We start from the raw sequence: 11829 nt of genomic DNA, 5'->3' as shown, positions 1-11829 counted from the left end.
GTAGGTAGCCCTGGTCCTGATGTCCTCCGGTCCTGTGTCGGCGTTCCTCTTCATGTCGACGTCCTTCTTGAAGTCGACGTCCCTGTCGGCGATGGCGTCCGGTGTCCGGGTCCGACGAAATCCATGGAGGAAGCTGTGGAAGGAAACCATACTCACCTGTCCCAGCGCGACGTAGTCCAGGTAAGTGTCTTGGCAAAAAAACAAACCGAACACCCCGAATCCAGCCGGACAGAGAGCCGCACGGTGTTTACATCGTGCGGCTCCGCCTCCCGAATGCCGCTATTGGCCGCCTTGCGGCCTAGCGGCCAATCAGGAGCCGCTAGGCCGCAAGGTGGCCAATAGCGGCATTCGGGAGGCGGAGCCGCACGATGTAAACAAACACCGTGCGTCTCCGTGTCCGGCTGGTTTCGGGGTGTTCGGTTTGTTTTTTTGCCAAGAGCCTTACCTGGACTACGTCGCGCTGGGACAGGTGAGTATGGTTTCCTTCCACAGCTTCCTCCATGGATTTCGTCGGACCCGGACGCCATCGCCGACAGGGACGTCGACTTCAAGAAGGACGTCGACATGAATCAGGAGCCGCTAGGCCGCAAGGTGGCCAATAGCGGCATTCGGGAGGCGGAGCCGCACGATGTAAACAAACACCGTGCGTCTCCGTGTCCGGCTGGTTTCGGGGTGTTCGGTTTGTTTTTTTGCCAAGAGCCTTACCTGGACTACGTCGCGCTGGGACAGGTGAGTATGGTTTCCTTCCACAGCTTCCTCCATGGATTTCGTCGGACCCGGACGCCATCGCCGACAGGGACGTCGACTTCAAGAAGGACGTCGACATGAAGAGGAACGCCGACACAGGACCGGAGGACATCAGGACCAGGGCTACCTACGGGAAGAAGATAGGTAAGTATCAGTATGTGTGTAATGGATGTATTAAAGTTTTATTTTAAAAGTGTGTCAGTGTGTTTTGTGCACTATTTTTTTAACTGTGGAACTACAAGTGCCAGCGGGCCCTTTAATGCCCAGCAGGCTGGGACTTGTGGTTCTCCAAGTCCCAGCTTGCTGGGGAGGCTTGCTGGCACTTGTAGTGCCACAGTAAAAAACAATAGTTTAATCTATTTTTTACACCACTATCAGCTCGATGCCCACCGCCCAGGGGCATCGAGGACAGCACCAGGCTTCAGCCTGGTCAGGTAAGTCCTGGAGGGGGGGGACCTCTTCATTGGGGGGGTCCCCACTCCCCCAGGGCCCCTGGCCAGGCTGACTGGTCGGTAGGGTTAATGTTTTGGCCGCGGGACCTTATATTATAAGTGTCCCCCGGCTGTGACATTACCCTGCTGGCTGGTTGTGCCTGGGGCTGGTTCTTAAAATATGGGGGACCCCTAGTCATTTTGTCCGCCGTATTTTGGGCCCGGACCTGGAGCCTGGGGCTGGTTGTTAAAAATCGGGGATCCCCTATTTGTCGGGTTCCCTGATTTTTAATTACCGGCCCCGGCTCCGTCAGCCTGGTGCTGGTTTCGGCTGTGGGGGGGACCCCACGCTGTTTTTTTTTTTTTTATTATTTAATTTTTCTATTTTTTTTACACCGCAGCCTGCACGGATCTGACTGATCCGTGCAGGCTTAAAGCAAATAGAACAGGAAAATGGTGTTCTATTTTCCTGTCGTATTTGCGTGGGTATTTCACACCGCTTAGCAGCCGTATTATCAGTACGGCTGCTTAGTACATCAGGAACCACCATTCTTTTGAATGGTGATTTCTGTCGTATCCTATCGATGGTGTAGGACTGAGGTGGCCAGAAGGTCGATCGCGATCTACCAGTCGATCGCGGGCCTTCCGCCGGTAGATCGCGATCGGTATTGTGCCCAGTCCCCGTTAAAATAGTTTGTTGCTGCCCGCTGCCCGTCTGCTGGCTGAAGCCTCTCAGGGCTTCAGCGTTCCCAGTGGTGCACTGCGCGGGTGCACGGATGACGTCACCGCGCACCGGCGCATCGGCTCAGTGTAGGACTGGGAACGCTGAAGAGGGCGGGAGCTGCAGTTTGAATACTGCAGAGCGGGCAGAGAAGGGCTGAGCGCAGTGAGCGGCAGAGCGGGCAGAGAAGGGCTGAGCGGCAGAGCGGCAGAGCGGGCAGAGAAGGGCTGAGCGGCAGAGCGGGCAGAGCGTCTCCAGCGTCCAGGGTACTGTGCAATCTGCTCCTGGACCTGTGCTGTAGGGGAGGGGGGGGAGGGGGTGCGTTATGGAGAGGTGAACATCGTGTGTCACCACTTGCAGGGGCTGCTGGATTGGTACTTGCTTTGAAAAAAAAAACAGTTCTCAGTTATTTATTCACATAGTCTAACACCCTTATGTTTGTGCCACAAACATAAGGGTGTTAGAAAATGTGAATAAACAACTGAAATGCAAACCCAGCAAATTGGATGTGTGTGGGGGGGTTTTTTCTAAAATCTGGGGCATGTTAATGAGGGGGGGGGGGGGGGGTTCTAAAAATCTGGGGCATCCCAAACAAGGCAAGCATTTTCTGTATTCATTTATGGTGGTTGTTACATGGAGGGAGGTGGCCCCCATGTGTCCCCTATCAGCCAGGGTTGCCCAATGTGTGCTGTATAATTCCTTTGGTGCCCCCTTGTGTCACATATCAGCCAGGGGTGCCCAATGTGTGCGGTATAATTCCATTTGTACCCCCTTTGTGTCACATCAGCCGGGGGTGCCCAATGTGTGCGGTATAATTCCATTTGTACCCCCTTTGTGTCACAAATCAGCCGGGGGTGCCCAATGTGTGCTGTATAATTCCATTTGTACCCCCTTTGTGTCACATATCAGCCAGGGGTGCCCAATGTGTGCGGTATAATTCCATTTGTACCCCCTTTGTGTCACATATCAGCCGGGGGTGCCCAATGTGTGCTGTATAATTCCATTTGTGTCCCCTATCAGCCAGGGGTGCCCAATGTGTGCTGTATAATTCCATTTGTGTCCCCTATCAGCCAGGGGTGCCCAATGTGTACTGTACAATTCCTTTGGTACCCCCTTGTGTCACATATCAGCCAGGGGTGCCCAATGTGTGCGGTATAATTCCATTTGTACCCCCTTTATGTCACATATCAGCCGGGGGTGCCCAATGTGTGCTGTATAATTCCATTTGTGTCCCCTATCAGCCAGGGGTGCCCAATGTGTGCTGTACAATTCCTTTGGTACCCCCTTGTGTCACATATCAGCCAGGGGTGCCCAATGTGTGCGGTATAATTCCATTTGTACCCCCTTTGTGTCACATATCAGCCGGGGGTGCCCAATGTGTGCTGTATAATTCCATTTGTGTCCCCTATCAGCCAGGGGTGCCCAATGTGTGCTGTACAATTCCTTTGGTACCCCCTTGTGTCACATATCAGCCAGGGGTGCCCAATGTGTGCGGTATAATTCCATTTGTACCCCCTTTGTGTCCCCTATCAGCCAGGGGTGCCCAAATGTGTGCTGTACCAAGGGTGCCCAAATGTGTGCGGTATAATTCCAAGGGTGCCCAAATGTGTGCTGTACCAAGGGTGCTCAAATGTGTGCTGTACCAAGGGTGCCCAAATGTGTGCGGTATAATTCCAAGGGTGCCCAAATGTGTGCTGTACCAAGGGTGCCCAAATGTGTGCTGTACCAAGGGTGCTCAAATGTGTGCTGTACCAAGGGTGCCCAAATGTGTGCGGTATAATTCCAAGGGTTGCCCAAATGTGTGCGGTATAATTCCATTGGTACTCTCATGTCTCCCATATCAGCCAGGGGTGCCCAAATGTGTGCGGTATAATTCCAAGGGTTGCCCAAATGTGTGCGGTATAATTCCATTGGTACTCTCATGTCTCCCATATCAGCCAGGGGTGCCCAAATGTGTGCGGTATAATTCCAAGGGTTGCCCAAATGTGTGCGGTATAATTCCATTGGTACTCTCATGTCTCCCATATCAGCCAGGGGTGCCCAAATGTGTGCGGTATAATTCCAAGGGTTGCCCAAATGTGTGCGGTATAATTCCATTGGTACTCTCATGTCTCCCATATCAGCCAGGGGTGCCCAAATGTGTGCGGTATAATTCCAAGGGTTGCCCAAATGTGTGCGGTATAATTCCATTGGTACTCTCATGTCTCCCATATCAGCCAGGGGTGCCCAAATGTGTGCGGTATAATTCCAAGGATGCCCAAATGTGTGCTGTACCAAGGGTGCCCAAATGTGTGCTGTACCAAGGGTGCTCAAATGTGTGCGGTATAATTCCAAGGGTGCCCAAATGTGTGCGGTATAATTCCAAGGGTGCCCAAATGTGTGCTGTACCAAGGATGCCCAAATGTGTGCTGTACCAAGGGTGCCCAAATGTGTGCTGTACCAAGGGTGCTCAAATGTGTGCGGTATAATTCCAAGGGTGCCCAAATGTGTGCGGTATAATTCCAAGGGTGCCCAAATGTGTGCTGTACCAAGGGTGCCCAAATGTGTGCGGTATAATTCCATTGGTACCCCCATGTGTCCCCTATCAGTCCAGGGTTGCCCAAATGTGTGCTGTATAATTCCAAGGGTGCCCAAATGTATGCAGTATAATTCCATTGGTACCCCAAATGTGTGCAGTATAATTTCAGGGGTGCCTAAATGTGTTGTCACTTAGGTCACAGAGTCTTTGAGGTGCAGGGTTGAGCAAGGCAAGCCATTGTCTACAATACAAGTCTGAGCGGTCACAGTGCAGGAGCATTTTATCACCTCCACGAGAGTCTTCAAGGAAGAACAGGCAAACTATTGGTAAGTATATCCACTGAGTGTGCTGCTATGGTGGCTAATATGACATGGGGACTGATATTCATCATGATGTTTTTGTTTCCTAGGAGCCTGCTATCACCATGAGTACTGCACAAAATGCCAAGAAGCCAAAAACATACTATTTCCACTCTGAATGGGAGAATGACTTTTTTTTCACAATGTCAAACTCAAAATGTGTATGTCTGATCTGCCATTCTAAAGTTGCAATTGCAAAAAGAGGGAATCTGGAACGGCATTTTAAAACCATGCACAATAAGTTTGACACCGATTATCCTCCTAAAAGTGAATTGCGGAAGAAGAAAGTTCACCAGCTAAAACTGCACCTTGGCACTCAGCAGTCAGTTTTTACAAGACCTAGTGCTAAATCAAAGGCAGCTACTATTGCATCATTGCGTGTCAGCCACATACTTGCAAAGAAAAAAAAAAATTTTCAAGATGGAGAAATAGTGAAAGAGGCTTTTTTAGAGGCAGCAGATGTATTATTCCAAGATTTTAAAAACAAATCGGAGATTATGTCTTCTATTCAGGATATCCAGCTTTCCAGAAATTCTGTGATGCGACGCTGTGAAGTTATGGCTGACAATTTAGTGGAGCAGCTGCAAAAAGACCAAAAAGAGTGTGTCTTCTTTTCTCTGCAATTTGACGAGTCAACAGACCTGACAGACACATCACAACTTTGCATATTCTCTAGAATGGTTTTTGAAGATATGTCTGCTAAAGAGGAGATGCTAAAAATCCTGCCACTAAAGGGAAAAACTAGAGGGGAAGACATTTTTCAGGCCTTCAAGGAATACATAAAGGACACACAACTACCAATATACAAACTTGTTTCCATAACCACTGATGGAGCACCGTCTATGACCGGAAGGACCAATGGGTTCATTGCCCTGTGCAAACATGATGAAACATTTCCTGACTTCCTGAATTATCATTGCATAATTCATCAGCAAGCTTTGTGTGGTAAAATGCTAAATATGGCTGATGTCATGGATATAGCACTCAAAATTGTAAATTCAATTAGAGCACGAAGTCTTCAGAGGCGTCTCTTCCGATCACAACTTGAAAATAATGAAGCACCACATAATGATCTTTTATTGCACACTGATGTCCGATGGCTAAGTAGAGGTGCATTTCTGCAAAGATTTAGAGAACTACTACCCGAAATCAAAGATTTTTTAGAGTCCAGAGATGTGGAATACAGGCAGTTGGATGACGAACAGTGGCTGCTAGATTTAGCTTTTTTAACAGACATCACAGCCCTGTTAAATGAACTGAATATACAGCTTCAAGGTAAAGACAAAAATGTTGTTGAAATGATTGGGTCTATTAACTTCTTTAAGCAGAAACTGAAAATGCTGTGTGTGCGTCTCCAGCAGTACAACCTGCGTGACTTTAAAAATCTTCTCTCTGAGCTAGATGCTCAAAAAAAAGAACATTCGCAACTTGCCATTTCCAGATATATGGAACAGATTGAAAACCTCCAATCAGACTTTGAAAGACGTTTCAAGGACTTCAGATTTCTTGAACCGCTAGCAACATTTTTGTCTTTTCCCTTTGGTACAGACAAGGATATTGATGATAATGCATCCCAAATGTCCTCTCTTTTTCATATGGACACCTCTTCAGTTGCAGATGAAATAATGACTTTGCAAAATGATATTTTTATCAAAGCCCGGTCTTCTGAAGGAAATTTTTGGAAGCTTCTTGCTGAAGAAAAATATCCAAACCTAAGAAAAAGTGCCATGTACATAACAGCACTTTTTGGCTCCACATATCTTTGTGAGTCTGCATTCTCGCATATGAAAATAATCAAATCCAAATACAGATCAAGTCTAACTGATGACCACCTTGACGCCTGCTTACGATTAGGAACGAGTACCTACTGCCCTGAGTATTCAAAGCTTGCTGATGCCATGCAGTGCAAGTCATCTCATACCTAAATTTGATTTCACCTCTGATGAAAACTACAGCTGTCTGTTTGTGCAATTATGTTTGTACAATAAACTCTTATTTTCTTCATCTACCATTCGAGTGTCCGTTCCTATCCTTCTGCAAACAAGGGGGGTAAGGGCTTTCTTTATTCTACTTTGTATGTTCCTGGCACCGGATACACCATCTTAATACAGAGTGCCATCCTGTGAACCAAACGATAATACCTAAATTTGCAAGATTTCCCAACATATTGATGCCGGTAGATCACCGGTAAGTAAGAGTTCAAAAAGTAGATCCCAGGCTACAAAAGTCCGGCCACCCCTGGTGTAGGACATTCGTATTTGTAAATACAAATACGAATGTTCCATCTTTAGGAATACGAATTGTTGTATTTTTGGGATTGTAAATCCCGAAAATACAAATTCGTAAAAAAAAGGTGTATTTCTCCCTACGAATACACCTATTTTCTACGAATCCATTTTGGTAAATGTCCCCCTATCTATCAACTCCATGCCGATGTGGATAGTGGGGGTATGAAAAGGTCGGAGGACGCGTACCGCCGCCCCACGCGGGCTCGCTGCGCTCACCACGCTTTGGGTTAACGTTCATAGTTGGGGTGGTGTTGGGGTGCATTTAACATTGTAAGCCCCCATTAGGGTGCTTATACAATTTAAAATTGCATTGTATGGCATTGTATGCCATATACAATGCTATACAATTTTAACATTGTATGACATCGGGGGAAATCTCGTCGCATCGCATGCCTTATGGTCTGCGATGCGATGGACGCCATGATAGTACACAAGTACCCATATTTTAAAATACAAATTTGTTTGGCTGCAGTGGTAAAAAAAATAAAAAATTATTTAAAAAAACGGCGTGGGGTCACCCCCCCCCCAGCAGGGTAATGCCACGGCCGGGGGGGGAGACTTTTTATACAAGTCCCCCCCAGCCTAAGTAATAACCTCCTGACCAGTCAGCCTGGGCATGGGTCCAGGGGGAGTGGGGACCCCCCAATGAAGGGGTCCCCACCTCAGAATTTACCTACCCAGGCTGAAGCCTTGGGCTGTCCACGATACCCCTGTGCGGTGGAAATCGGGCTGATAAATGTGTAAAAAATAGAATAAAACTATTGTATATTGCTGTGGAACTATGAGTCACAGCAAGCCTCTCCCGCATGCAGAGACTTGAAGAACCACAAGTCCCAGCATGTGGGGCATTAAAGAACTTGTAGTTCCACAGCAATAAAAATAGTTAAATAAACACACTGACACACCAGAAAAATAAAACTTTATTCCATACAGGGGGCGTGGCTTGGCAGGCATTGTGAAAGGGAGATGAGACGGGAGCTCCGTCATTATCCTTTACATATATCCTACCCCGGGACCCGTGGACGCCCTGTACTTACCTCCTCAGGCTTCGGAACAGTTCCTGTCTTCCCTGCATCACTCGTGGACCTCCTGGACGGCTCATAGAGACCTGGATGATTGGCGGGGCCTGCTGTGATCAGTGGGTCCTCTCCCTTGGATGCGGGCGGCATCTTAGATTTTCCGGCGGCTCAGGCTGGGCTCCGGTGTTTCGCCGGTGCCTCTTGTCGGGTGTTTCGGCGGGTGGAGACGTCTGGAGACTCTCCGGAGGAGTGGCAGTGGAGAGCGGGAGTCGTCTCTGACGAGGTGCGCTGCTCGGCTGCACGTAGGAGCTGGCGCCATCTTGCCTGTCTGTCTCCTGGGCAGAGATACCTGCATCGAGATACTCCTGCATTCGCTGGGCCCAACAGGCACCCCTGACTTATCTGTAACCCGCAAGGTGGGGTCTAGACGCTGATTCCTGCCATAGTTACTGACTACTTGCTGGACTATATTTGGGACGAGACCCAGAGTACGAGGTGCTGCTATAGATTACACTTAACTGCTGTATTGGGCTCCTTTGATTATTACTTCATCTGTTCCTTCTTCTGCTGTGGTTCTTTTTTATTTATCTGGTGATGTGCTAGCCATCGCCCTTCCTTTGTCAAATTGTCTTGCAGCTGAGGATTGATTGTATTAGTGAGAACAATACTTCCAGTTACTGTGGCCTATACAAGACCATGGACCTCTCCGTGCAACAAATAATCCTGGTGATTCATGCCTCTACTGCCAGGCTTTTGGGCAAGATGGATGATATACATTATGATGCTCTGACTCCTGCATGTACCCCTGCTGATGTTGTGGAGGATGCGGGGATAGTGGAGGGCGGCCTGCATATATTCACTTCTTCTGGGAACTTTATCACTCCTGTACTAACTCCGGATGTGAGCTCCTTTGTGGCTGTACTTGCAGAAAAATTCACTTTGGACGCTGTAGTTCTCGGGTCCATATGTTTGTCCTTTCTGATTGCTGCCCGATTTATCCCCGAGATCCTGAAGACAAACTTCTTTTCACTATGCCCATTCTTTTTCAGGGACAGGAAGACTGGCCGGATTAAAGATTTTCCCTTTTGTCTTGTTAGCTCCCTAACATGTTTCATAGTCTGATTTGTGTTATATTATCCTTTCAGATGTCCTCATTACTCTGTACAGTGTTCTATATACTTTCATTACAAGCTCACTGCCCCGTCTAGTCCATATGATAATTCTCCCCTTTTTTTTTTATTGGGGTTAATCTGTGCTGTTTATACCCTTTATGGTTTTCTTTATTACTTTAATTCTATTATGTTTAGTACAGTGATATATTTAGGGAGATTTGACCTATCCTAATTTTCTTCAGGGTCACATCCTTGAAGCCCCTCGACATATCCTGCTCTTAATTCCTTATATTATGTAATCGAGGGGGGGGGGGGGTTAGTTTATATGTGGGTGGGTATAGGTAGGATTTAGATTTAGGTAGACTAGTTGGTAGAGTAGGGGGGGGGGGTTACAATAGGTGTATAGGTATAGGGGTAACACGGTTATAGGGCTCCAGGTACACCTAAGTTGGGGGTGGGTAGTACAGGGTGGGGGGTTATGTGGGAGGTTTGCTTTGGGTCTTTTGGGAGGTTTTTCTTTCTTATTTTTCTATTAAGGTTAGTGGGTTTATTTGAGTTTGGACAGTGGTGTTCTTGTTGGTTATTTCATGATACGAATCAATGGTGCTTAATGTTTTGGTATGCGCTATTTCCATGCCTCCTTCTACCTCTCTGTTTCCGAGGACCCGGATGGCGCCTCCGTGTACTGGACTCAATGTGTGTTTGCCTTTATCCTGGAGGTATGATAATCATCCTATGTATACCATATTTATTCTGTACGCGAATACATATGGATGCTTAACTCTATTCCTGTATATATAATATTCTGACTATTGCATACTTCTTGTACGCACCTAATGATACACTGCTGTCTGTAATATTATTGTTTGTTTTTCTTTTTCTTGAAAATGTAATAAAAAATTACTCCATTTAAAAAAAAACCTTTATTCCATACAGAGCCCTTTCATACAGATACTTACCTATATTGAGCTAGTAGGTAGGTCACCATCCATCCGTCCGCACGTCCTGAAGAAATCCTTTGGGTACCTGTGGAAGGAAACCATACTCACCAGGTCCTCTAGCGTAGATCAAGTCCTCTTCGTTCCAAAGTAGAATCCTGGGGTCTTGGCAAAAAAAAAAAAAAAAACACTAAACCCAACACCAAACCGGACTGAGGAGAAGCCGCAGAATGTCCACCCCCTTTCCGTACAAGGTAGCAGCAAATCTAAGACACCAGAGAGTCTCTTACAATTGTGTGCTCCTTAGAAATCATTCGGAGGTCGGCGACCATCAAATTATTTCCTCCCCTCACGCAAGCTGCGAATGGTTGTTTTGCCAAACATCCATCTGCACGCGTGCATGCGAACTCAGAACGGGGGGGCGGTATTCGTGCAGGTGGCGTTTAAAGCACACACAAAGCTGCGTATTTCACAGCTTTGCTTGTGAACTAGAATGACCTCCACATACCCTCCAACTGTACCGATTTAGCCGGTACAGTACTGTTTTTTAATGGTCTGTACCGGCTAAATCGAACTGTACCGAATGCACCGATTTTTTAAAGCCGGCTCTTTCTTTTTTGGGAGTTGTAGTTCCAAGTGCTTGCTTTAACGCTGGCTGCTCTAGTTCCGGCAGCGTGAGCCGTGAGGGGGGAGACTACGTCTCCCGAGGTGCCCTGCGGGGGGACTCAGCAGTCTCAGCGTGCCCGCCTCCCCCCTGCTAACATGGCTGTGGCCCTGCCGCCTGCCGGGGGTTCTGAGTCCACACACACGTGCAGAGGTGCCGGGAATGACAGGCGCTGCTTTAACAGTGAGGGTATGGCAGCCCTGCTCCCTCTTGCTGTGAGCCAAGAATGAGCCGAGAGACGAGCACTCAGCACTCCCGCTACCGCACATCGCCGGGGACTGAGGCTGTGCTGGCCTGGGGGAAGATAAGGTAGGCGGCAGCAGTAGTTCCTATGCCTATGGCTCTGGGACTGGCTGGCTTAAAAAAAAAAAATTCGGAAAGGGGGTGTGACCACACCTGTTACCACGCCCACCCGTGGCCACACCCCCTTCCCGAATGTGTACCGATTTCTGCCGCACAGATGTTGGAGGGTATGCCTCCATTGACCAGTAATATCAGAGCTGTCATCTAGGAAACTGCCTCCTCTCAGTTACTATGGATACTAGAGATGGGTCGTTCGCGAACGAAGCAGGTCTTTTGGACGGATCGCATAAAAGACTGAGGGAGCCACCGATCCCAAAAAGGCGAACCGACATTCTTTTACTTTCAGTTTCGTTTTTCATTACAATGCATTTGCCTGAGCTCAGTACTGCCACCTGTGGCAGCTGAGATGTACTGACTCCGGAGACTGAGTACTGTGCTGTGACTGCAAGTGAAAGAAAGAATAACAAGGCTACTGCTAGTAGGGATAGCCATCGGTGCAGACGCTATCGATGGTTGCCATCGATGGCGATTCTGCACCCAGCCATTGATCAGTGTTTTACTCGGTCATGTATGTACTTATTTATTCAGCTCACTGTTTAAAAAAAAAAAAAAAAAACAGTATAAAAAAATTGCAGTAAATGATTGTAAAACTAATTATGCTTCGTTATTATCAAAGCACCCCTTCTTTTAAAGCGAACCGCCGTCCCGCGCAAAAGATCCGGATCTTTC

General features: G+C 47.6%; 1 protein-coding gene across 1 annotated transcript; it reads left to right on the top strand.

Moving 5' to 3' along the window:
* Window positions 1-4327: 4327 nt before the first annotated feature.
* Window positions 4328-6701, top strand: LOC146062840 (general transcription factor II-I repeat domain-containing protein 2A-like). Its single transcript, XM_083174845.1, has 2 exons — window positions 4328-4743; window positions 4827-6701. Exon 2 carries the CDS (start codon window positions 4842-4844, stop codon window positions 6699-6701), a length of 1860 nt encoding a protein of 619 aa, XP_083030971.1. The 5' UTR covers window positions 4328-4743; window positions 4827-4841.
* The last annotated feature ends 5128 nt before the right edge of the window (window positions 6702-11829 follow it).

The sequence above is a fragment of the Crinia signifera genome, chromosome 3, assembly GCF_055691185.1.
Source record: "Crinia signifera chromosome 3, ASM5569118v1, whole genome shotgun sequence".
NCBI lineage: Eukaryota > Metazoa > Chordata > Amphibia > Anura > Myobatrachidae > Crinia > Crinia signifera.
Note: the sequence above shows the minus strand (reverse complement) of the source record. Positions and strands in the feature narration are given on the sequence as shown.